The following is a 27746-nucleotide window of genomic DNA, read 5'->3' as shown; positions in this document are numbered from 1 at the left end:
TGACATTCCTAAACTACCAATTAGAAATTCTTTTAAAAAAATAGTGAAGATATCTTTCAAACTAGAAATAAAATATATACCACTATCAAGTATATGGATTATAAAATTTTGTGGGAAATATTAGTGTTGACATAATTTAACTATACTGCATGTTTCTCAGAAGTCATATCCAATATTGAAAAAGCTCAGTTCTTTACAAATTAAACTGCGTATTTATTTGCATTATAATGAATATCTCAGTGAAAAAAAATAGGGAAATATCAGTTTTTAATTGAAATGGGCCATAAACTTTAAAATTTTTTAAATTTATTTTTACTTATTTGAGAGCAACAGAGAGAGAGAGAGAGAGAGAGAGAGAGAGAGAGAGAGAGAGAGGGAGGGAGGGAGGCAGAGAGCGAGAGAGAGAATGGGTGAGCCTGGGCCTCCAGCTACTGCAAATGAACTCCAGATGCATGCGCCCCCTTGGGCATCTGGCTAATGTGGGTCCTGGGGAATCGAGCCTCGAACTGGGGTCCTTAGGCTTCACAGGCAAGTGCTTAACAGCTAAGCCATCTCTCCAACCCTGGACCATAATCTTTAAATGAATGGTACTTTTTGACATGAAGATATTAAGGCATGAAACACTCATGTGTTTTCCTTTAGTAAAACCGGATCAACTTACATAATGTTAAAAAACATAGAATAGGGCTGGAGAGATTGCTCAGATTCAAAGGGGAGTTACCACTGAGATATAACATGACAGTGTTTGGGCACAAAATGCAATTTTCTAGTATTCATGATGCTAAAGATTTTTTTTTAATTTTTATTTATTTATTTGAGAGCGACAGACACAGAGAGAAAGACAGATAGAGGGAGAGAGAGAGAGAATGGGCGCGCCAGGGCTTCCAGCCTCTTCAAACGAACTCCAGATGTGTGCGCCCCCTTGTGCATCTGGCTAACATGGGACCTGGGGAACCAAGCCTCGAACCGGGGTCCTTAGGCTTCACAGGCAAGCGCTTAACCGCTAAGCCATCTCTCCAGCCCGATGCTAAAGATTTTTAATTGTGTGGTAGATGTAAATGCATTTATTTGCTCACTTTATTATTATACTAAATTTATTCTCGTATGCATACAAAACTCTTCATAGTAAAAGTAACCCACTTATGGGGCTGGACAGTTGCAGTTGGCCCATTGGTTAAGGTGCTTACCTACAAACTCTAATTATCTGGGCTGATTCTCCAGTATACATATATAACCAGAAGCAAAAAAATAAAAATAAAATAAATAAATACTGCATGCATCTGGAGTTTGGTTGCAGCAGCTGGGGGCTCTGGACTACCCATTCTTTCTCTCTGATTTGCCGATTCTCTCTCTGTATCTGTTTCTCTCTGCTTGACAATAAATATTTTTTTGAAAAAAATATAATCTCTTATTGTTGGCGAGATCCATGTTTTTCACTTCGTAGTGGGAAGCTATATGTGTGGTTGATTCTGCTGCTCAGAGTTCCTTCAAATAGCTTATGATCATTAAATCAGGAGTGTATATAATTTTTTACTCATATGGTCTCACAAATGATTACATAATTTAGAATTCTTCCTAAATATCTTCCTCCACCTCCAAAAATAATTCATAGTTTAGACAACCCTATTTTTCTTAGGTACCTCAAATATACTTGGTCAGTCTTTTAATCAGCACTTTTATCCATTTTTCAATAATATTTAGTGTTCATTATTTTTTACAAAAATAAATTTGACCAGAAATAGCAATAAGAAAGAACAGAATTGGATCCTTCAATGTATGTATAGAAGAAAATTAACAAAAACCTTATGACTTAAATAATATCTGAAAGTTAAAAAATGAGTCTCTTTAATATTTCAGGAAACAGTGTAAAATATTATCATGTACATCAATAACGATACAATCACATATGACTATTCACACTTCCACATTTTCTTTTCTTTTTTTTTAAATTAAATATACTTTTTATGGACATAGTATATGTTGGTACCATCCTTTCCTGCCGCCCTGCCCCCATTCAACTGAGAGCCCTCCTCAGTGGAGTTGCTGGTATTCCCCTTGGTGTTGTGGGTTATGAATTGTGACGTCATTGGAGGAGGGGACAAATGCCTTTGGGTATACATTCCCAACCTGTGGCTCTTACAATTTTCCCACCACCTCTTTTGCAAAATTGTCTGAGCCATTGTGGGTGTGTTTTACTTCTACTTCACTGATGAGCTCTTAGACTCTTCTGCATCTCTGCTTTGGGACGTGTTGAGTATCCTCAGCATCTGTCTCCTTCACCCTGGCACTGATTTTTAAGCTCTCCATAGAAGCATCACTTTTATTTATCTCAACAGTTCTGCTGTGGTTTTACCTGGGCCTTGGCTGAAGTGCAGGGAGTGGTTTATCTCCTCAGGTCTCACTACCTTCTGAAAAAGAAAAACGGATTCTCCAACAGAGAATGAAGTCAGCATAGGTCGAATGGGATAAGCATTGTTAATTAAAGGAGATTTTGATGGATACACCCCTCTTTTGGCCAAAGCTACTGAGAGAATGACATTGTAGAGCATAATAGAATTCTGACCTGGTTCCCTGTTCCAGATATGGTTCCTTTCCACGGAGTAGATATCTCAGCCAATCAGAAACCCACTGGTTACCCACCAAGGCGATGTGCCACCATTGCACTAGTGTGTGCATCTTGTCAGGCTGGTTTTGAGTAGCTTTGACCCTGCCTGCTCACAGCGTTGTTGGCCACTTTTCCCCAATAGCTCATGTAGCCATTTCTAGCACTAAAGGGGCTTACCGTCTGGCTCCCTTCCAGATTCCAGCCAGGTCTCTCCATGTTCTGTGTTCTGTGTCAGCAGCATGTGATGTCTTCAGCAATAACGTCGTACCTCAGCTTGGTATCCACGTGCTTTGACAGAACACTGTCTCTGTCTTGTTTTGGGGACTGCATAGGGCTCTCCAATCAACAGTGCCGTGGGTAGCAGCCACTTTCTGGTACTGAAGTTATGGGTCAGAGCCAAATGTCTTAAGGTTAAGCTTCATCCTACCTTCTCCAGGACCCTTCATACCAGATGATCCCCCTATACTCCTGTTGATGGTTAAATCTTTTTGTCTACTTTCAAAGAGAAACTTTTCTATGGTACCAATTCATTTTGGATTTAGTGTTGTGTTTATTTCTGACCAGCCTCCCCTTCTCTTCCCACTAAACCCTACTTTCCCCAGTGTCTCGGCCTCTAGTTGCCTATCAGATACATCAGGATCTCAAGATGTTTCAGGTTAGGCACCACAGATGAGGGAGAACATATGGTGTTTGTCTTTCTATGCTTGTGTGAGTTCACTGAGTATGATCTGTTCCAGGTCAGTCCATGTTCCTACAAATTTCATTATGCCACCTGTTTTACTGCTGAGTAAAATTCCATTGTGCAGTTGTGCCACATCTTCATTATCTATTTGTCCAATAATGGGCACCTGAGTTTATTCCAGGCATTAGCTATTATGAATTGAGCAGCTACAAGCATGGTTGAGTAAATATCTCTGGAGCCTTTAGTGTAAATGCCCAGTTGGGAAATAGCTGTGTCCATTAGTAGTTCCATTTTCACCTTTTCTAGGAGTTTCCATATTGATTTCCATAGTTGTTGTACAAGGAGGATTTAATTTGCATTTCCCTGATGGTTAAGGATGTGCAACATTTCTATAAGTGTGTATAAGCCATCTATATACTTCCTTTGAAAACCCCTTATTCAGTTCTCTGCCCCATTTTTGAGTAGTTATTTGAATTTTTGTTTAGTTTTTTGAATACTTTGTAGATTCCTTTCTCAGTGGTATAACTGCTAAAAATTTTCTTCCATTCTGTGGTTAATATATTGGCTCTATTTATAGTATGTTTGTCTGTGTAAAAGCTTTTTAGCTTCGTGAGATAGCACTAATTGCATTGTTATTTAATTTTGTGGGCTACTGGGGTATTGTTTGGGAAGTCGTTTCCTACTCTTATGCTATTTTTCTACATGAATTCATCCAATTTGTCCAGTACCATTTGTTGAACATGCTATATTTCTCTAGTATATGTTGGCTCCATTGCCAAAAATCAAGTAGCTATAGTTAAACTAAGGGCCAGGTCATAAGTTTGGTTCCATTGGTCTATGTTTCTGTTGTTATGCTGTTTTTGATACTATGGATTTATAGTATAGCTTAGGTCAGGTATGGTACTAACTCCAGGTGCTTCTTTTGCTGAGAATATGTTTGGATATCGGAGGCCTGCTCCCATTCCATATGAATTTTAATATCAGTTTTTGCTATCTCTGTGAATAATGATGCTGGAATTTTTATTAGCATTGCATTAAATCTGTATGTTGCTTTGGTAGAATTGCCAATTTCACAATAATAATTCTACCTATCTTCTGATATCTTCCTCAATTTCTTTCTTGAGTGATTTTATGTTTTCATTATATAGGTCTTTCACATCCTTCACTAGTGTTATTCAAAGTATTTGATTTTTTTGTGGCTATTAAAAATGTGACAGCCTCACTGATTTCTTTCTCTGTATATTTTTCCTTTGAATATAGGAAAGTTACTGACCTCTCTCCCTCCCTCCCTCCCTCCCTCCCTCCCTCCCTCCCTCCCTCTCTCTCTCTCTCTCTCTCTCTCTCTCTCTCTCTCCCCCCCCCTCCTTTGTGTGTGTATGTGTGTTGGTTTTGTATCCTGTCATTTTGCTGAAGGAATTAATCAGTTTAGAAATTTTGTGATATCTCTCCCCCACCCCCCGTCTCCCTTTGTGTGTGTATGTGTGTTGGTTTTGTGTCCTGTCATTTTGCTGAAGGAATTAATCACCTTTAGAAATTTTGTGATCTCTCTCTCCCTTTGTGTGTGTATGTGTGCTGGTTTTGTATCCTGTTATTTTGCTGAAGGAATTAATCACCTTTAGAAATTTTGTGCAGGAGTCTTGGGTCACTTATGTACAGGATTATGTCATCTGTATATAGTGCTAATTTAACTTCTTTTTTTTTTTCAATTTTTTTTTTGTTGTTCATTTTTTATTTATTTTTTTGAGAGCGACAGACATAGGGAGAAAGACAGATAAAGGGAGAGAGAGAGAGAATGGGCTCGCCAGGGCTTCCAGCCACTGCAAACGAACTCCAGACGTGTGCGCCCCCTTGTGCATCTGGCTAACATGGGACCTGGGGAACCGAGCCGCGAACTGGGGTCCTTAGGCTTCATAGGCAAGCGCTTAACCGCTAAGCCATCTCTCCAGCCCAACTTCTTTTTTTTTCCGATTTCTATCCCTTTTATATTTCAAGAGGTCTGTTGTGACCTCTCCTTTTTCACTTCTAATTTTGTTAGGTTGAGATTTCTCTTTTTTCAAGAAATTGTCCAGTGGTTGGTTTGTTTGTGAGCTACTGGGAGAAAATGGCCAACATATGTCTAAGCAACTCAAAGTCTGAGTGACTCAGAAGTAAACAACCTGATGTGATGCTCACACAAGTGCAATAGTGGCACACAGCCATGGTGGATAACCACCTGCTCTTGGATTGGCTAACAGATCTGCTCAGTTGAAAGGAAACCATATCTGGAAGTGGGAAACAAGTCAGAATAATGTCCAGATAATGATTCTGCTTTCCACTCTCAAGCTCTCTCTAACCTTAGACTATAAGAGCTGGACCTGAGGAGATAAACAACCCAGTGAACTTCACCCTGGCCCCAGGTGAAACCACAGAGGAACTGGGGAAATGAGCAAGAGTGCTGCTTTCTTAGTGAATCTGATATCAGCACAAGGTGAAGGTGATAGACACTGAGGACCCTCAACACCTACCAAGCCACAATTCCAGAGGCTCCTAAGTGCCCATCACTGAAGTAGCCTTAAAATGCTGCCAGCGTGGCTCAGGGAATTTTCCAGAAGAGGGGGAGGAAGGAATGTTAGAGCCACAAGTTGGGACATTTTGCACATAGACATTGCCTCTCCCCACAAAATGCATGACCCATAAACCCCATGAGTTGATCTGCATCCCCAATGAGGAAGGCCTGTTCAGAAAGGGGGCAGGAAGGAGGGAAAGGATGGTACCAACATGTGTTGTTTACATACTAAATATGTCTATATCTAATAAAAACGCAAAATAAAATTTAAAAAAAATCAAAGTGAACCTAAGGATCACCCACAAGCATAGATTAAATGGAAAGGTAACCAGGGGAACTGAAGGTCCTGTGTAAATATACCAGCACTCTGTTTACTAAATTCTGTCCTGTGCTCTGGTTATCTTTGAAGTTTGTGAGTCAGTCTATGCTTTCTTCAACTGCATTGTGTAAACAAAGTTTTCTTTTCTTTTTTCCCAATAAACATAAAACTGATGAAAATGAACCCTAACAAGTTAATGACATAAAATCTGCATGATTAGCCAAGAATCACAAAGTATTTGAAGAAAAAGCACAGCTTTAAATAAACACAGAGAAAGTTTAACTTAGAATACCATATAACTAAATCTGAAAAAATAAATGAGATCATCAATGGGGAAAAGTACTTTTAAGTATTATTGTCAATGATACTTAGGAAAATGCTTCATAAGAAAGGAAAGAAAATGCTGACATAAAACTGTTCCTAGGAATTAACTCTCAGAAATTAAAATTATAATGTCAACTTATAAATATGTTGTGTTATACAGTTCATATGGTACTGTAGTTACCTTCATGTTGCTGAGACAAAACACATAAGAAAAAGCAGCTGATGGGGCATACTGGTTTATTTACTTTTTTTTTTTTTTTGGAAGGTTTGTGATGTCAAGGAAAGCCTGGCATGAGCAGAGGCTGGACATCACTTCTCTCCATGACAGGTGGCAAGTAGCAGCAAGAAACTGAGTTGAGCTCGCTTTCCCACGCCAAAGCCTGACCCTCAACACCACATTACCTCCAGAAAGAATCTACCTCCCAAATAGCCACCAGCTGAGGATCAAACATTCACATGACATGGTTTTACAAGAAACATCTGATTTAAACTATCACATTTGGCCCCTGGCTCCCCAAAAGTTAAAACCATCTCATAATGTAAATTACATTCACTCCATCTTTAAAAACCCACATAGACTTTTTTTCATTAATCCCAGCACTGTTGGAAAGTCCAAAATCTCATCTGAACAGTCTCTTAATTGCAAGTTGGTAAAATAGCAACACAAGTTACATGCACATAATGGCACAGAATAAACAATCCCTCTGCAGAAAGAAGGGATTGCAAGAAAAAATGAACCACTGTAATATCTAAAGCACAAAGGGAAAATAATAAACTCTAAAACTCCAAGTCTGGCTTGTCGGACCTTAACAATTTTTCTGGGGTTCCAGTTCTGCCCCTTCAGCTGGGCAGTATACAGACTGGAGAAAAAATCATTCAGAGCCAACAGAACTCCTTGGTATCTATTCTATAGTTTTAGCATCTATAAAATCCTGGGATCTTCTCTGCAACCCATCGTTCATCCTTATGACTCCCTTTGGAATCCATATGGGGACTCTAACAAATCTGCCTGACATCATCCAGTGGCCATCTAAAAACACACAAACAAGCAAACAGCAGGAAAAAAAAACAACAACAAGAACAACAACAACAACAACAACAACAAAAACCACATTGTAAAGCCAATGATCCTCTCTTTTTTGTAATGGTTATCTTTCCATAGTATCAAATGGTCTAGTAAAATTATTAATCTAGGCATAAGTAAAATTGACTAGAAAAGAAGGAAAACACCTTCAGCAGTCTTCCTACTGTCCAAATATAAAACAGCTGGAACAATCCTCCAAGGTGGCAATATCCCAAACAATTGTAGCTGAATCAGGCTATAGTTGCTTGTTTGTAACTTCCATTTTGTTCATAAACTGAGCTTCACAGTCCACGGTTTTATCTGCATTGAAATTTTGCAACTCTCCCTGGAATGCTTCGTCATCAAACTGTGCTTAAAAGACTGCAATGGGTCTCTTGCTACAAAGTTTCAAATTCTTCCATATTCCTTATGCAAATCACTTCCAAAGATCAAAAGCTACACAGTCCAGTTTCTATAAGCAACAATCCCACCCCACTCATATCACTTTATGATGGGAATAGAAACAAACCCTAGTTCAACTAGAATATACAGCAAAACAAGAGAGATGTGAGAGCTAGTGTTCACTTAGTAAATACCTCATAAAGTAAAAGAAGACATTGGGGCATTCTGGAACAAAAGTATATATAAGAACTTCATGACAAAAATATCTAGTAAACAAAAAACCTGGCAGGGACTGAGATTTTTCATTAGGAAAATAAAATGTAAATGATGCCTGGAATATTCTTCACATATCACAAGTGAACCTGAAGCTATAGATACCTTCTCAGACTTCAGTCACACTATGCAGTTCAAAAGCAAATGATAGCATGGCTATTCTTAGAACTGCTGCTGTGCGATTTTGAAACTATAATATGCAAAGCTTAGTAAATTACTGAAGTATCTTAAGTAGAGTGAGTTAAGATGCTGAATCAGAGACAAGAAAATTTAAGTTTAGACTTAAAATTCAGAGAAGTTGATAAAATTATTGGGCATTCTGGCTGGCCACAAGTTCCAGGTCTGTGGGTCATCAGCGGGGAACTTTTCCCCATGGTTCTGTGATGTGCTGCATGCTCTCAGTAGTTCTCATTCATTTGCCATCTGGCAAAATTAGAGAAGAAAAAGCAGGCGTATCATTGTTATCTGTATCATTGTTACTGTGATCCAGCTTAGAGGGAGCACATATCATTTTTTGGTATCCCATCACAATCTATTCCTGCACTCCCCTGTGTCCAGCCACAGAACTAGCTATAGAAGAAAAATGTCAATACAAGATGATGATGATTTTAATAAGTGACTATGAAACCATTTTCCTAGATTCCATAGAGAATACACAATAGGTAGCCTGGAATGAAAGGACAAAGTTTATCATTTCCAGTCAAATAGTTATAATTATAAAGTGTCAGTCATTGACAATCATATAGCCAATAAAAAGTTTGAACATCTTTGTGTGTGCTGGAAGCATATCTCTCATCTTTTATATTGAAGAATCATTGCATGTTGTCACAACAAAACTAGAAAGCAAAACAGAACTGGATAAAATACTTAACTTCTGGAATTTGTAGAAAACTTTGGTTTTTATTTATTTTTTTTTACTATTTTTGGAATAGTTTATGCAGGGGGAGAGAGAGAATTGGTGGGTCAGGGCCTCGGCCACTGTAATTGAACTCCAGACACATGTGCCACTTTGTGTGCATATGTGACCTTGTGTGCTTGCGTCATCTTGTATATTTGGCTTCTGTGGGATCTGAAGAGTCGAACATGGGTCCTTAGGTTTTGCAGACAAGCATCTTAATTAGTATACTACATCTCCAGTCCACTTTGGAATATTTTGATTATATAGCTTAAAGGTGTTTATATTAAATGATGGTTATGTTTATCTCTTTTGTGTTTAAAATAGAATGATGTTACTACAGGGCAGAATAATGATAAAATTTTCAAAATTTTGTTCTGTTAACTTAAACAGTAAAGCCAGAGAGTTCTTTCTTTCTACAAAGTAATTTATATTTTATTGAAAAGTTACACAGTAGTATTAACTACATATAAAGTACAAAATTATCTCTTTGAGAGTTAAAATTAAAAGTTAATTTCTTCTATTCTTTTTGCTGAACACAAGAAATATAAAACCAATTATTTCTTAGTTGACCGAACACTTTCTTTTTAATATTTTTCATGAAGCCACAGTTAACTTCTTTATCTTAATTTTGTGAAAAAGGAATTAAGTAACTGGAAGAATAGTTCCATTTTGCCAAGGAATATGGGGTAGTTAGTACTGAAATATCATTTCTTATTCCATTTTTTTTCTTTTTCTTTTTCTTTTTAATTTTTATTAACATTTTCCATGATTATAAAATATATCCCATGGTAATTCCCTCCCTCCCCACCCCCACACTTTCCCATTTGAAATTCCATTCTCCATCATATTACCTCCCCATTACAATCATTGTAATTAGATATATACAATATCAACCTATTAAGTATCCTCCTCCCTTCCTTTCTCTACCCTTTATGTCTCCTTTTTAACTTACTGGCCTCTGCTACTAAGTATTTTCATTCTCATGCAGAAGCCCAGTCATCTGTAGCTAGGATCCACATATGAGAAAATGTCTATGAAACGAGATTTGATTAATAAGCAGCCTAGTATTCTCATTTTACATAAACTTTATTGTGATCATTGTAGCACATTAAAGCAACGATTATATTTATAATATTTGTTAAGAAATTGAATATATGAACATATTACCACTTAGTCATATTCCCATCAGGTTATAATCGCATGTCCTCATTCCACCAAAAGCCCTACGCATTCTATAGTTCATGAGAGTACCAGTCAGCCTCCAAAAGGGTAGGAACAATGCCTCGGAGTACACCTGCCCACTGAGCGGCTCATGCATCCTTTCTCCTTTTCCATGATGTCCATTTCACCATGGAGGGCATCTTACAAGTCTCCTTTAGAGTCCATCTCTCATCACTCTTTAATTTTCTTCTTTCATGGGGTTTGAGTCCCCTCTGCATGTATTACTATATCTCTGGAGGAGGTTCTCAGACTAGCAGTGAGAGCAGCACTCAAACCTGCCACTTGCTCTGTGATGTTTCCTGGGCCAGGACAGTTGTAATAGGGATGACTCTTTTTGTGTTAGGCAGTTGGCTTTTTTTGCTTGATCTTAGGTCTCCCCAGTCTTCACTGCCATCTATACAAAGCATATTTTCTTGTCAACAGTGAGAGTGGCATGGATCAAAGGTGACAAACACAGACATTTAGAAGAGGAGTGAGAGAGAGAGAGAGGGAGAGAGAGAGAGAGAGAGAGAGAGAGAGAATGGGTACACCAGGGTCTTCAGCCATTGCAAATGAACTCCAGAAGCATGTACCATCTTTCACATCTGGCTTACGTGGGTCCTGGTGAATCCAAGCTGCGTACTTTAGCTTTGCTGGCCAGCACCTTAGCCGTTAAGCTATCCCTCCAGCCCATTCCTCACTATTTTAATGTCCCAAGAGTTTGTATGCCCAAGTTCCATATGTCTTCTAACCAAATACTGTGCTCTTTATATATTAGCATTCTTTGCTTCTTTAGTCCCTTTATCTCTAGGAACATAATGCTCAGAAATCTGCTATGGTGTAGCTAAAAAGGAATATTCTAGGATTACCCAGACTTGCTTAATTGATTATTTAATGTGATGTGAAGTTTGAACTAATGTGGCATTTTATTTGAAGATTTGATCATTATAGCTATAATGGAGAGCATATAAATTATTTCCAGATGTTATTGACAATGTTGTATACTTCTGTATTCTGGTATGAAAAACTGAAGTAGTTCACACTCACTGAACATCAAGTTAGCAACATGAAAAACATCCTTTAAATTTGTGAAAACTTTGACCTGTGAATGAAATCCATTTCTAAAATAAATACATATATTTGTTCATAGATGTAGCTTTTATTACAATTGTAATTTTTGTTAATATTTTAGTATGCCAATGATGTACTTCTAAGCTACAAGAACTATTAGACCCAGGATATCAATGATAGAAGCATATGCTTACTAAAATGCAAAAAGATTCACAAACATATGAAATATGAAAGCTTCATATGAATGGCAAATAATCCCTTGTCTCCTCTTTGTAATCATGAACACTGATTTATAGCTGCAATTTGCATTCATTTATTAAAAACACCTTGGAAGGATAGCAGTATACTGACAATTGTAGACATTTATAGGCTGAAAAATAGTGGACATCTTTTTCTAATGAAATTCTATGTTTTTTGAAACGAATATTTGTAATTATGTAATCAAAGAAAATTATAATGATACTTCCTTTAAGCCTAAAAAATGATTTCTAGCTTAACAGTGATAGAACTCAGGACATTTCGTAGGACATCAATCTGGACAATGACAGCCAAGGCGCAGGAAGCAATCTGTGGTGAAAAGAGGACCAAACAAAGCAAGAAAAGAAATGGATGACTTTTAAAACAATAACAAATTGTTTTTTAACATTCTTACACATTTAGATAATTTTTCTGCCAATTTCACTTAGTTTGCCATCTGTCTTTATTAACTTAGACTTTCTGAGAAAAACTAATCATTTTGAGACTACATGACTATGTAGACCTTAAGGTTGAAAATAGTTTTGACTGATAACCAAGTATAATTTAGTAGAACTTTAAATGACATTTTTAAAGGGGAAAGCTAATTAAAGGTAACTAATCAGATATTTAATTTATAGTAACATTTTAACAAAAAATCCTGTTATAGCAAAATAGTAGTAATAATCATATATGAATTGCAAGAAATGTAAGGTTTCTGACTATTCAATTTTACTGTCTTGTCCTTTTCTGTTACTTCAGTTTTTTTTAAAGTATTTTATTTATTTATTTATTTATTTGTTTGTTTGTTTGTTTGTTTGTTTGACAGAGAAAGAGGGAGAGAGAGAGAGAGAGAGAGAAATAATGGGCATGCCAGGGCCTCCAGCCACTATATACAAACTCCGGACATGTGCGCCCTCTTGTGCCTCTGCCTAATGAGCATCCTAGAGAATGGAACCTGGGTCCTCTGGCCTTAACCACTAAACCATTCCTACAGCCCTCACTTCAGTTTTTAAGAGGAGCAAGTAAAAAGCCAGTTCAGAAGCATCTCAATAATTTGCTAGGTTAGACAATTTGACTTAGAGAAAGATTCATTTCTTGGAATTGTATCTATTTAAATGATACCCTCAAGAACATATGGCCTTTATTACAGCATTCGCGAGGCAGAGGTAGGAGGACTGCTGTGAGTTCAAGGCCACCCTGAGACTGCATATTGAATTACAGGCCAGCTAGGACTGGAGTGAGACAATACCTTGAAAAAAAAAAAAGCATAAAAAAGAGAAAAAGAAAAAGAAAAGGAAATCTGTATGTAGGACATTCGTTCTATTCCTCACAGTCTCTTCCTTCCTAATACACAGATTTTACCAGGAAAACCTCACCAATGATATTATCAAGACAATCTATACGGAGGAAATTCTTCTCCTTTCCCACTCTCTTCTTAGTACAGAGTCATCACTGGTGGGTTGGACATAGAGACTCACTGCAGCTTCTATACCTTGAGATTCGAGAGAATTTCTGTCAAAGTGATATTTGTGAAAACATTCTATTGAACATTTAAAGACCAAAGTCTAGAACAGGTACTTAAAATTATATATGACTTTTATATGTTATATGTGTCTCTTTCCCACACAAAAGCCTTACAGCCTCTAGTATTATAGTAAAGATGACAATATACATGAATTTTAAGGTAAATGTGACGCATTTCCCTTCTTTGCATTTAGAATTTAACATATGGGACATTATTGGAAATTGTATGTCCTTTAAAGTATTGATGTGAACAAATGATAGCAAGATAAATAGATGTTGGTTTGTCCAAGTTAATGAATATTAGGTTTGTTTGTAAGTGTCCAAAGAGGTAACATTTTCGTGATCAGAAGCTCATTGCAAACTTTAGCTATTGCTTATTGTTTTAGGTCCGGATGTTTTAGCTCTGTGCATAGAGAAAATCACACTGTTGTCAGAACGTCTGCTTTCTCAGTAAGTGTTTTGCAACCCACATAAGTACTTAACAAAAAGAAAAAAATATATCATCTTCTGAACAAGTGTGGGTTTATTTTTTAATAACCTAGAGATTCATTTGTAACTCATGACTCATGTTTCATGTTTCATCAGATGTTTTGTAAAACACATACAATACTGCACTGAATTCTGTTGTCCATAGAAGTGAATGTGCCTGAATAAAAGATTTTAAATTGATATGATAAATATAACTTTAAAAGAGCTTACATTATGTTATTATTGTTGGTTTTAAAAGGAACTTATCGGGCTGGAGAGATAGCTTAGTGGTTAAGCGCTTTCCTGTGAAGGCTAAGGACCCCAGTTCGAGGCTTGATTCCCCAGGATCCACATTAGCCAGATGTACAAGGGGGCACACACTTCTGGAGTTTGTTTGCAGTGGCTGGAGGCCCTGGAATGCCCATTCTCTCTCTCTTTCTTTCTCATTCTCTCTCTTTGCCTCTTTCTCTCTCTGTCTGTCACTCTCAAATAAATAAACAAAAGTAAAAATAATTTAAAAAGGAACTTAGCAAATCTAGATAGAATGTAAGAAGTGATGAAGAGAATTGTGGATAGCCTAAAATTAAAGTGATGAAAAAAAAATATCCCAGAAGTCACTGTAAGTTTGACATGGCAGGTAAAAACAAGGCTTATAGTACATGCATAACTGTTCTGTACCAGATAATGATCCCAGCAAAAGCACAAAAATGATGGGATTGTTATTGTCTTCCTTTGCCAAAGCTGCAGCCTTACTGAGAGTGGGAACCATGACAGCCTCTTCTTTGGTAAATGGGATCTACGTTATGAATGCCCCATTTATACTTATTTATAAAAATATACGCATCATTTACAAAAATGGAAAACAATTGTATATGCTCAGTAGCCTTGATGTTAAGAGTAGAATATATTATGGTAATCCTATCCCAGCCATGACTATTGTCTAGGTCATAACACTATTGACTGTTGAAAATGCACTTACTTTAAATTCAGGTGTGGTGGTACATGCCTGTAATCTCAGCAAAGAGAAAGCTGAGGCAAGAAGAGCATGACCTCATTTAGGTCACAACAAGGTTTTCTTATGAGACTTAATGAGACTGTATTACTTGTATTAATTTTCACCTCTGTTTCATAGATTTCTGCCTGTCTATATATTCTTTTTCCTACTAATAAAGACTGAAGTAGTATTTTCTAGCATTCATTTTATGCTAACTACAGAAAATACACACATTATGAAAAATGTGCATATAGTTTAATGTTTTTAAAAAGAGGAACATGTGCATATTCTACTTTTATTATCAAATGAGAAGCATTTTGAGGGGAAAAAATTCCACGCAACAATAAACTAATTTAAAAAATATTCATGAGGGGCCTCAGAGATCAGTGGTTGCCTTTGCTTGAAAGAACTAACTTCCAAGGTTCAGTTCTCCAGAACCCACATAAAGCCAGACACACAACGGGGCACATGCCTCTGGAGTTCATTTTCCCAAAAGAAGAGGCTCAATCTCTCTCTTCTTGGCCTCCCAAATAAATAAAATGTTTTTAAAATTTGATGATTCTTTCCATTGCATATTTGCTAGTTTTGCATATATAGAGTATATATTCTTTATCTCCTAATTTGATTTGCCTAAAGGAGAAGCAAATATTTGTATTACTATAAAAACAGTAAAAGTTTACTGTACTAAGTTAATAATGCGATGGACTCCTATGCTCTTTGATTGAACTAAAATGTCTATTGTCCTTTTTCCCCCAATGTAAGCACACTAATATTTGGGTCATTATCAAAAGCAGTTTACATCTTTAATCCCTATTTTTTGCTCTGCATATTTGTGTGTATGTGTGTTTGTATACATGTGGGCATACAGGTGTGTGCAGGTGTACATATATGTGAAGGCTACAGGTCTGTAGAAGGGTGTCTTTCTCTATTGCATATCGTCTGATTCTTTTGAGTCTTAGTCTCACTGACTTCACAGTTCACTTGTTCCATGGGATCAGTTCCCCAGCAAGTTGCAGGAATGTTTCTGTGCCCAACTCACTATATTAAGATTACAGGTGCATTGTTCCTGGAGTGTTACATGGGCTTGGGGGATATGGACCCAAGTCCTCATACTTTGATGACAATCACTTTACCTAGTCCACCACCTCTTCATCCTTACATGACCTCAGTATACTGTGTGATTCTGAATAGTTAATGATCCCTGTATATGTTAAGTGGGAAAAGTTGTAAATTTATTGTGAGTTTTAAATGAGATAAGACAAATAGTTAAACTAAATACTCTCTTAATGCAAGCTATAATTAATAGTGTTACTAATACTCAATGTATTAATTAGATGTAGATTCTGAGAGCCTTGAGGTGTTCTAGAGAGAGTAAGGTAACTGTGCTGAGAGGACTTTGTGAACAGGAAACAGATAAAACTGTTACATACATTATATTGGAAATTCATGTGACATTCAAAGGATTATGGGAAAAAAAATAACGGGACCAACCAAGGATGAGCTCTAAAATTATGGGATGCCTTGGGAACAACATGGTTTGACACTGAGTTTGTATATGTAAATGTTGTAGAAAATAGCTACTGGTATGAATGTTTAAATTATATTTGAATCTGTCTATGATGAACAATAAATCTGTACTTAAATCTGAAGGAATGCCCAATACTTAAATGTCCATATCACATGTGACCTATAAGTATTACACTACTGACCAATGAGTGCTTAGAAATAGGCCCCAAAATTATGAACAAATTCTGGACCTAAAATTAAAATAGAAATCTATCTGGCTGTATATTTCTCCATCATTCCATGGTATATTTACATCTAATCGGGTCAGTATTTTTTTTAAACATAGAGAGGCAGTGAATCACAAACAGTTCTTATTTAAGATGTATCAAATGCTAAAGGACATGTGAGATGAGCTAAAATAATGGTTTATTGTTATTCATTTATTTGAGAGTGACAGAGAGAAGGAGAGAGAGAATGAATGGGCACTCCAGGGCTTCCAGCCACTGCAAACGAATTCCAGACATGTGTGCCCCCTTGTGCATCTGGCTAACGTGGGTCCTGGGGGATCAAGCCTCGAACTGGGGTCCTTAAGCTTCACAAGGAAGCGCTTCGCTGCTAAGCTGTCTTTCCAGCTCTTTTCCTTTTTTTTCATAAGCTATCTTCTAAAGATTGCCAAATGGACATGTTATTTTGACACTTGTCATGTCCAAGTTATGTAAAGAGGTTTTAATTTTTCTCTTAAAGTATGGCAAATTTAGAGAGCTGGAATCTCGGTGGCTAGAGTTGCTTCCTTATAAAGTCAGCCATCCTGGATTCAACCCCCATGCCACCCATACAGGACAGATGCAAAATGTGGAGCAAGCCTCTAGCATTCTTTTGTACTAGCAAGAGGCCTAGGAATGACTACACACACACACACACACACACACACACACACACACACACACACACACAGAGAGAGAGAGAGAGAGAGAGAGAGAGAGAGAGAGAGAGAGAGAGAGAGATGCAAATAAAAATGTAAACATATGGGCTGGAGAGACGGCTTAGTGGTTAAGTGCTTGCCTGTGAAACCTAAGGACCCCAGTTCAAGGCTCGAATCCCCAGGACCCACATTAGCCAGATGCACAAGGGGGCGCATGCGTCTGGAGTTCGTCTGCAGTGGCTAGAAGCCCTGGAGTGCCCATTCTCCCTCTCTCTCTATCTGCCTCTTTCTCTCTGTCTATTGTTCTCAAATAAATGAATTTAAAAAAATGTAAAAATATGTATGTATGTGAATTTTATGATATTGTCAAAGTAATTAATAGTTTAATGTTTATTCCAAAATCGTAGCCAGTTTAGCTCTTATGCCATGGCTGATTTCATAACTTAGCCAAAATGAGATGCTTCACAGGGAGTGGGCACTTTAAGGTGCATATAATGATTTCTGCACCAAAGCAATTGGTGGGGAGACAAGCCATGGAGACAGTCTGCTCTGACAGTTCTGATAGACATGCCTGTGGTATCACATCAGCAGGATGTTAGCCAAATGCAATGACTCCTGCGTTTAAACTCAGGCCTCAATTTATTTGGATAATAATGGAAAAAAACAAGCCTTCCGAGAAATCATATTCTTTCCAGTGTGGCTATGAAAACTGAAGCACACTCTCAGCAGGTGAAAATGGTGGGGTTTGGGCAGTATGGTGACTGTTGTTCTCAAGCGCAGTGCCACCAGAATTATTTCCATGAATTAGAGTTCTCCCAAGTCTTAGCTTTACTTTCCATCCTAGGAGAGGCCACGTTTTGTGCCAGCATTCATTCTGACCCTGTATCTCAAGGATTAAACAGCTCTTTGAACGTAGTTGCACTGCTCTTCGTTAGCCAGTCTTCCTGGTCTCCGGGCCTCTGTCCCCTTGCTGATCTGCATTAACTGGGAATTGGTGTTCCGCTCGTTCATAGCCGCCTGCCTGGCTGCCTGACTGCATGAACCTCAGCATTGTGTGAGCCGGAATCTGCCACTCTGCCCTTTCACTTAGAGCGCTGATATTAGCTGCAGAACGAGTGACACCATGTCTTATACACTTGTGGTCTAAGTGTCGTTTCCTTGATGTCTGTCTTGTCATTCTGAACAGATCAGACTTGTTTTGGACACTTCTTCCTCCCGATTGCTCCAATATTGTTTGTTGTAGTTCACTTGTTTTTATAATTCAAAAGATAGGAATATTTGTGGTTTCAAAAAAACAGCTTAACTACAAAATAGGGTACCTTTGCTATCGCATGAAGATTAGTAATATATAGCAATATGAAGTTCAGAGCCTAGTTACAATCGAGAATCCAAACAGATATGTAGACAGTTCTCATAAAAAACAAAAAAAAACATTGTCTACAGATGATTGGGTAGACAAATTAATCCTCAATTTTGGAGAGCTCAGGCCAAAAAAAAAAAGTGATTAAAAATAAGAAATACAGCAATGCTTCAATTTCAAAATTAGATTGTAAGGCAGAGAATAATCTTAGGAGAACTTTATGTCAAGAGGTTGGAAAGTAGGTTTGAACTGATGGTGATTTAGCTGAATATTTTATTTCTTAATTTTTCCCAAAGCAGCATCTTAGTTGAACCCTAGTTCATGGAAATGACAATAACATACATCAAGGTTTTTCACTCTAATTTAGTTTATTGCTCAATGCCTCAATATGAGTAGTTCAATATAAACTATGAATGATCATTAAATCAGTAATATATGGCATAGATAATTTTAAAAAGCTTTCTCATTTCTGAGGCATTTATATATTATTACTGAATGCATGACTTATTCTTATGAAAATTTGAAATGGAGAAGCCATCTTAGGTAATGCTTCAATGATTCTGAGGCTGTAAATATTTTTTATCCATTTAAACTTTTATGATATCTCTAAGATATGGTCAAAATAAAATAAAATCTATTGGAATGTGATGCTTCAGTATGTGTGCATTGGTACTGCTGCATGCATTATGGGTATCCATAGAATGTTGTGTATTCACATTCATAAGAAAGAAGCCTAGGGGGTTCTGTCAGTGTAAAATAGGACCTTAGCTCCATGCAATGACTTTGGAATAAGGAGAATGGACTCACTTCTGTTTATAAATATACAATCTGATCCTTGTAGCAGCATACATTTCTGACAAGATACCTGTTGAATGATGCTACATTTCTAGTATTTTAGAAATGATAATTCACTATGTTATGTTGAACATTACATTCCACATCCAGTAGCAGGAGATTTACTTGCTGTTTGTTTTGTTCTGTTTATAATTTTACAGCAATCTGATTAATGTATTCATCCTCCTCTTTCTTGCATTTTTTCTATTGGTATTGAAACTAGGGTCTCATGAAAGCTGACATCTCTGTATGTGGGAACCCTCATTTACACCCTCAGCTCCATCCCACTGTTTATTGCAATTTTATTATTTCAAGTATATAACAGAACTGAAAGTTATCCAAAAATAAAAACAAGTCTTTTGTACTAAGGCTACAATATATTTTAATGAAGCACATGGCAACAAATTAGCACATAAACAATTCACAAATTAACTGACAGAAAATACTATCAAAGTGTATACCAAAATGAAATATATAGGAAGCTGCACAGGTTCAAGCAAATCCACACACAGAGAAAATGAACAACAAAAGTCCTGGGACAATTTTTGAGTAGGTTGCTTGTCTCTTTGTTGTTCACTTTCTCTGTGTGTGGATTTGCTTGAACCTGTGCAGCTTCCTATATATTTCATTTTATATCCTCGCCCATGGCAAGTGCAGGTCTAGTTTCTCCACATTGGTTCAGTACAACACCAACACTTAGTATGTTCTAATCTCTTCTTCATAGCCATTCCTGGTTGTGATTTTTCATCTTGAGTAGCCATTTGCTAATGACTGAGCAGGTTGAGCAAGAAATACCAGAAAGAGCAGGAGAGGAAATGCCCAGGAATAGGCAAACCTGTACACACAGAAAATAGATAAATGGTGACCAGGTGATGGAGGGAAGAGAAAATGGGGAATGTTTAATGATTAGGATTTTTTTTCACAGTGGTGATGGTTGAACAACATTGAAAAAATACTCTGCCTGCCTGCTTCCGTAATGGAATACTGAAATATCTATTTCCAACATTCTAAATCAATAAATGCTTGTTTATTATGATTTACACTGAATTGAACATTTAGACCACTTATCTCTTTATGTTAACTATTATTTTTTCTCTAAATTAAATACATCATAGACATGGGACTTCTTGATCCAAAATCATGTTAGTAGGATAACATTATTTTTATGAATATATCATCATCATAATATATGTTAATTCTCATAGTTATTAACTCATTCCATTATGTAATAATTAATGAAGGGTGACGAAAGCCCTCAATAGTGTTATTATATATTTTGGTCACACAAGAACTTATATACTTGAATGCTTATATTATTTGTATTAGATAAAGCCTAGAAACAACTCAGAAGTACATTTTGTGGAAAAATAATATAAAAATATAACAGAAAAGTATCCAGATATTTAAAAAAATGAAATACTGATATACTCTACAGCAGAGATACTTAAAAAATGGCTTTGGCAAGAAATAACTATATCCTCTTTCAAAAACTAAGTTCAATTAACTCATTCAGATGTTTTATTATAAAAACATAGGGAAAAAACTTATAAAAGCTATTCATTTATTTCTTCATTGATTTACATAATAGAAAAGAAATGATCCAATGGACAAAATACACATTCCTCTGTTCCCTTTTTTTTTTTTTTTCTTTGTAGTTACCTTGTCAGATTGAGTAGATTGTTAGGATTGAGGATGTAAATAAAAAATAAGATGAGTTACAGGATTCTTTGAATGTGGTTTTGGTTGATGATTATTATTTGCATTTTAAATCTTTGTTTCTAGGCATGACTGTGTAAATATATTCAGCTCATATAAACAGATGCATGTTTTTTTTTTCTTCCATAGACTCTACAAAGAAATTAAAAGATGTTCTTGAAGAATTCCATGGTAATGGTGTGCTTGCGAAGTATAATCCTGAAGGGGTAAACGTCTCTCTTCACTTCAGTTTATTGTATATGCTTCTTGGGGTACTTCCTCATGAAGAGATTCTGAAAATGTGTACATATGTTTGTATATGAATACACACATGCATATGTGTCTATATATACATACACTTGTAGATGAGTATGTACATGTATATATCTCACATACCATAAACCATTTACCTCATACCATACATAAAGAAAACAAAGTTCATACCACAATGGTATTTTAGGCTATTTAATATAGTATAGTTTCATCCTAGAGTTGATTGGTGAAAATAATGAAAATATAGGCCTGAAAAAGAAAACATATAGATTATATGTTTAGATAGATTATATATATAGCACTAAAGCGCTTTAGAAGTCAGCAAACAAAATTTGATAGGGGGAGAAGACACATGCCTGCTTCTTACTCTATTACTTGCTGATTTTATCCAAAATGGGCATTTATATGAGGTACCTCTTCTCAGGGTTTATTTGCTCATATTAAAATTTGAAATGGGTATACTGATTTGTGTTCTTAAGGAGCCAAACAAAAGAGAGCAATTCCTTGCCTATATCTTGTGTTTCTTTCTATATAAAAGCTTTCCCTGCCCCATAAATACTTTAATAAGTTCCTTTCACAGTTGTTTGTTACATAATGATATATTTATTGAGAAATACTACATTTTCAGTGTTTGATTATTATTATTGTTAGTTCAGTTTAATTTTAATTTCGCCAACTGATCATTGGGTGTAGAAATAAGAATAAACAAGATTTTTGCAAAACAGAATTATATCTCAATATGTCATCTAGATAGATTTTTTTGAGACCAACATGTGGTATTTTTATAATCTTTTTTTGCTTAAGAGCACAATTCCTGGTTTTATTTTGATATTGTTCTGTGGAATGTTGAATACCTCATTTTTGTAATTTTAGTTCAATCCCTAAATTTCAACTTCAAAATATCCATACTGTTTTATAAATTTCATTCCATATATATCAGAGTTAGCAGTTTTCATGTTGTATTTTATTTTATTGTTTGTTATTTAATTAATTAATTTTTATTATTTTTAGCATCTCACTATTTAGCCCAGCTTAGCTACAAATTTTGCATAACTTGCCTGTGGTGGCTTCTTATCTTTCATCAACTTTAAGATACTTAAATATACACTTAATGAACCTAGAACCTATGTTTAAAAGAAAAAAAAAAAAAACTTGCCATTTTAGCAACTGCACTGAGTGGGAAAATATTGTTGATTTAAAAGCTATTCTCATTTTCCTATACCAAGGATAAAACATGTATGTGGCCTGCATTTCCATCACATTTTATTTTCCAACATGCTAAAGATTAAGAGAAATGAAGTTAGTAGTCTGATTTGAAAAAAATGATATGTAAAGATCAAAAGAGCAGAGTGGGAAAAGTACAGACTGTCATTATTTGCTCTCAAACTGAGAATGAATGGCATTAATATTCCTGTCAGAGTAATTCCTGGAAACATGCATTCTTATTTATACATGCAAGCTTTTTTCTTTCTAAAGACAGTGGCTAGCTGTCAATCCTTTATGTAAGTTATTTTGCAATCTTGTTTGTATTGTAGACTTTGCCACAGTGATTTTTGTTTATTTGTTTAAAGAACCTCTATGACATACTTCCCTAATATCTGCTTCATGAAGATGATTATTAAACATACTGAATTTATTGGAGTAATTGCTATATTAGTATACACACTAGATTACAACCTTTCCGAAAAATAAAAGTATTTTGACTGCATTAGTAAGAGATAATAGTTTTAAAGCAGAAAACTAGACTTCAGACTGAAGAGCAGCTCAAAGAACAAAATTACTCAATCTAATAAGAAAAGAATTTTTCCTTTAGGAGAAAATTATAATAGTACATGAATATTTAACAAACAAATAGATGTTTTATAAAAGTCAACAGAAAGTAATTAGAAATACCAATTGTTTATAATAAACCCATCCAATCCAATGATGCTTTTAAATTTATGAGTTAATACAGTTAATTAAAAATTGCTCTATCAGTAAGAAATAATCATACTGTATAATCACAGGCCAAGTTAATAGTCTCTATTGAGTGGTCAAGTTGAACCCAAAGTCATTTAGCATGGGTGACATAAACAATTTTAAGAAATAATTAATCCAAGCTTTTTTTAGATTGAACACTTGATTCTTGGTTTTCTGAAATAAACATGGCTTCCATCACTCATAAAAATATATTTGCAAATGGAGAATAAAATTTATAATCACTTACATTTTACTCCCTACTATAAATAAGGCTGTTTTAATAATAGGTATATACATTGCATTGTTTATACTTCACTAGAATTACAGAATTATAAAAAGTTGTATGAAAACATTCGGAGATAGTAAGTGAAAAGTAAGGAAAATCATTTAATTTCTGTCTTGAATGACCATTTGATAATTGTTCCTACAAGTAAATCTGGTTTTAAATGTTCTCTAACAATGAAAATATTGATATTTTTTTTGAGATTCTTCAATTAATAGAATTAAAGTTTTAAAATAAAGGAACTTTATTTTCAGAAATGGAAAATGGCATCTCAAAAATTAACTAAATGGGTTCTAGGGAATAGCCCAGTAAAACTCCATTGTATCAAATCCTAGCTCAAGATCAAGCCCTTTGTATTACACATTGTTGACCAGGCCATAGAGAGAGCTTCTGTGGTCCTGGGAGATGGGAATACCAAGGAGGAGAGGAAGGTATTAAATGACACTGCTTCTATAACAAGGTGTCCTATTCCCGCATCCACAGTCATTAACGGGTCATGTCTGAGGAGAAGGTCTAGTCGTCTTCTGATTCATCTAATCTTAGGTTAATAAAATGATATGAAGACTATGATTACAGCTAGATTGCACCAGGCACCTGGTCTTTGTGACAAGATTTTCAGTGAAACACAGTAAGGACATATGAAAGATCTCACAGCATTACATAAATTTAGTATATGAGAAAGAAGAAAAAAAAAAAAAACAGGTTGGCTCTGCATGCTTTTGTTTTCTTTTTCTTTTCTTTTTTTTCTTTTTTTTTTTTTGGTCATGTATATTTTGTACTCAATAAAAGAGTTTGCTATGCTACTATAAGGAAAGATGGTGAGTGAGGAATAAATACACCCTAATATACTTTTATTTAAACTTGATGTTTTTGCTAACCTCTCTGGAAGGGATTATGTATTATGTATATATTTATGTGCTAATTGTCTCAGGCCATGATGAACTGTCAGCAGACACTCAAAGATCAAACCATTAATGGTTTTCAAATTTTTCATGCAAACTCACATGGAGCTTACAAGACCACTCATTGCTCTTCTTCCTCCCTGGCCCAGGGTATGGTTTAGTGTTTCTGGGGTGGGGCTTAACTTTTGCATTTTTATCACATTTTCAGCTTGTTGAGATGCTGCTGTTTAGAAAAACATTATGAGATTCATGGACATGCATATATTTTAAAACCAGTCATATATTTTAAAATCAATCTAAAACCTTAAACTTTTAGTGAAAGTATTAGAGATGTGAGATAATGGGTATCAGTTATCTTCCATTAACACATGTATTCTTTCTTTCCTTGCATGCACAGAAACAAGACATTCTTAACCAAGTAAGACATTTTCTTTTCTATCAAAAACTGTCTTTTCTCTCTTTACTCTGATATGAACTATGTGTTCCTCTTCCATATCACTGTTATACATCTGTGCCATTAGTTTTCCATAGCATGCAAAAATACCTTATAAGTCATAAATATTTAGAAATTAAATATGAGAGAAAAAAATTTCCCAATTATACCTGTAATGGAATCTTGCACCCTAATCAAATCAACAAGGGCATAGAGTATGGGCTTTAGTTTTTTAGACTAGAAATTAATTTTATTGTTTCACCTAAATATAGAATCTGTTAATTTATTTCATGAAAGTCTTACTTTATTAATTCACTATGTGATATTGTATATTACATGCCACACCCAATAGTAGGAGATTTATTTGTTTGTTTGTTTTGTTCTGTCTACAATCTTATGGTAATTCTCTGAAAAAACACAACTTAATAGCTGCTGGTTTTGCCCTCCTGGGAAGAAAGGTAGCCAATTTGTTTCTTTACCTGTGTTACATATTTTTTTAAATTAATAAAACTACTATATATTATTGGAAGGTCCAAATGGCTATTTCTGTCACATTAGGGTAACTATATTATCTTGACCTAATTAAGAACATTTCTTTCTTACAAAATGCATGAGTTGTGTTTAATCATCATACTGTTTCTCCTGGACCACACATGATATGCATGCTTATTTATCAACTATTCTGATAGTTTTAATGAAAACAAGCATTGATTCATTGATTCCATACCCAAATACAAAGCTTGGTTGATCTCATGAGCCTAATTTAGATGGATTTCTACCTAGATCCTCGAATGTACTGACCTCTTGGATGAGACCCCACTCCCTCAAGGCACATTTACGAGCTCCTATTTCAGAGGTTGACCTTTGTAGAAAAAAAAATATATAAATCTCCCCACTTGCATACTATATGAGCTTTATGAAACCCCCAAAGCATCCCCCATATGTGAATGAATATGTTCAACCCCTCACTATTCAACATTATTAATTGAGACCTAAAGTCAACAAACACATCTTTCTATATTGGCAGTTCCCCATTTAAGGTGTCTAAAAATTGGTGACAGAATTAGCTCTCATTTTCCTTTGGGTCACAGTATGTTTCCCCATACCTTTTCTTTCTAGTCTTTGTTCTATGTATTGATTCTCCAGTGAGTAGCGGATCCACTATAGAATAGAGAGAGCAGGCAAGGCTAAGAGGAAGCAAAGCAAAGCTGGCATTGGAAGCATGCCATATCAGTGCTCCGTGTGTGCTCTTTGTGAACCACTCTTTCTGAATGTGGGCTTTTCTCTGCACATATTTTTACTCCGTAGTTATCCTTGGCTTGAAAAGCTCAGGTTTCCTTATCATAGCTCGCAGGCCCTCCCTCGTGTTTGGTACCCAATTCTGCTGTTTGTGCTAAAATCTTGACCTTTTACAAATCAGGCAAGTGAGTTGCTTTTATTCCTTAATAAGAAGCATGAGAAGACAGAGCATACACTTCTTGTGTTGATACTTAATATATTTTTTGATACCTTCAACATATAATCATGTAAAGTAAGCTGTAACTATTGTCAAAACAAATTCAACTTTTTTCAATGAAAGGAAGCCTAAGGAAAGTATTCTGTGGAAATATAACCTTATGGGTCTGACGGAACTGAGTTTAGATCCCACATCTGCCACTTTTGTAGACAAGTTGCCTGGCATAGGTTGTTCACTGACAAGATGTGGAAGTTTTTAGCTCTTTGGGGTCATGAAAAGTTAAATGCTAGAGCACTTGTAAAGGAGATAGCTGTGTGTCTGGCTGTTAGGAGAATGACTAGTACTTACAGGCAGTGATTATGGTCATACTTCAGGGAACGATGTGATTTCAGTCAGTTCTGAACTGCACACTGCTACAGTCAGGTTTGCATTACTGGTAGAAATCACCCAACCAAGAGCAGCTTGTGGGAAAAGGTTTATTTTTTGGTTTATACATTCAAGGGAAAGCTTTATAATGGCAGGGGAAAACGGTGGCATGAGCAGAGGATGGACATCACACCCTGGACACCATTAGGTCGACAATAGCAACAGGAGAGTGTGCCAAACACTGGCAAGGGGAAACTGGCTATATACCCATAAGTCCACCCCCAGCAATACACTCCCTTCAGGAGACGTTAATTCCCAAATCTCCATCATCTAGGAAACTAGCATTCAGAACACCTAGGTTTATGGGGGATCCCTGAATCAAATCACCACACATGCCAAAGCTGAATGTGAAGCTATCTAAAATATCACCCCAACTAATCATGTACCCTTCATTTTTATCAAAAGTTAGCAAATATAATTCTGTTCTCTTTTCCAACTCTAAAATAACTTCCTTTCACCAGATGGTAGGAGCAGACACATGATGAATTGAAAGTCTCTGTCAAGGCAGGTTACCCTCCTGAGTTATCCTGGAGTAGGCATTGTACGATTGTATTTTCTCCACTGCAGAGGCAAGGATGGTTAGAAAGCAAGGAAAAGAACTAAAATGTTATCCAGTACTGCTGCTTCTTTTCCATATGAGCATTTTTGCAGTTTCTATTGAACATGCAACCTAAGCAAGGTTTTGAAGACTCTCCAGCAGACTGGAGACTCGTGTGGGCATGGCAGCTCTAACTCACTAATGAGATAGTAGTTTCATTGGCATGCACCACAGGTTTCCACTCCACAGCTGTATGGACTCAGGCTTTATGCCTTCATTCTCAGAGAATCGCTGTTGTATAGGGTAGCGTCAACTGAACAATTTGAGAAATGGCTATGTAGGTTCTTGTAAGAATAGTTGGATATATCGTAACATTATTAAGTCAATTTTCATAACTTCTTAAAGGTTTCTAAAAATTACATAGAGGACCAAACTTCTACATTTACATAGATGTCCTAATAATTCATAGAAACATTGGCAGTTTGGGAAGAGACCAAATGCTATGCCTTTTCTACATTGATAGCTTGCATGAAAGACTTGACCGTTTCAAGTAG

The 27746-nt window shown here is 36.0% G+C and overlaps 1 protein-coding gene across 8 annotated transcripts in view; it reads left to right on the top strand.

Annotated features, from left to right (window-relative positions):
* Positions 1-27746, top strand: part of Dgkb (diacylglycerol kinase beta) — a 690706-nt gene that overhangs the window by 130650 nt on the left and 532310 nt on the right. For 6 of the 8 annotated variants that reach the window (XM_045135964.1, XM_045135963.1, XM_045135965.1 and 3 more), the window contains exons 3-4: positions 21073-21149; positions 24737-24757. In XM_045135964.1, the coding sequence (XP_044991899.1) occupies positions 21073-21149; positions 24737-24757 (98 nt within the window). The remainder of the gene's footprint in view (positions 1-21072; positions 21150-24736; positions 24758-27746) is intronic. The other 2 variants (XM_045135969.1, XM_045135968.1) reach the window with 1 other exon arrangement.

Source organism: Jaculus jaculus, chromosome 16 (assembly GCF_020740685.1).
Source record: "Jaculus jaculus isolate mJacJac1 chromosome 16, mJacJac1.mat.Y.cur, whole genome shotgun sequence".
Lineage (NCBI taxonomy): Eukaryota > Metazoa > Chordata > Mammalia > Rodentia > Dipodidae > Jaculus > Jaculus jaculus.
This window is presented reverse-complemented; position numbering and strand designations above follow the sequence as displayed.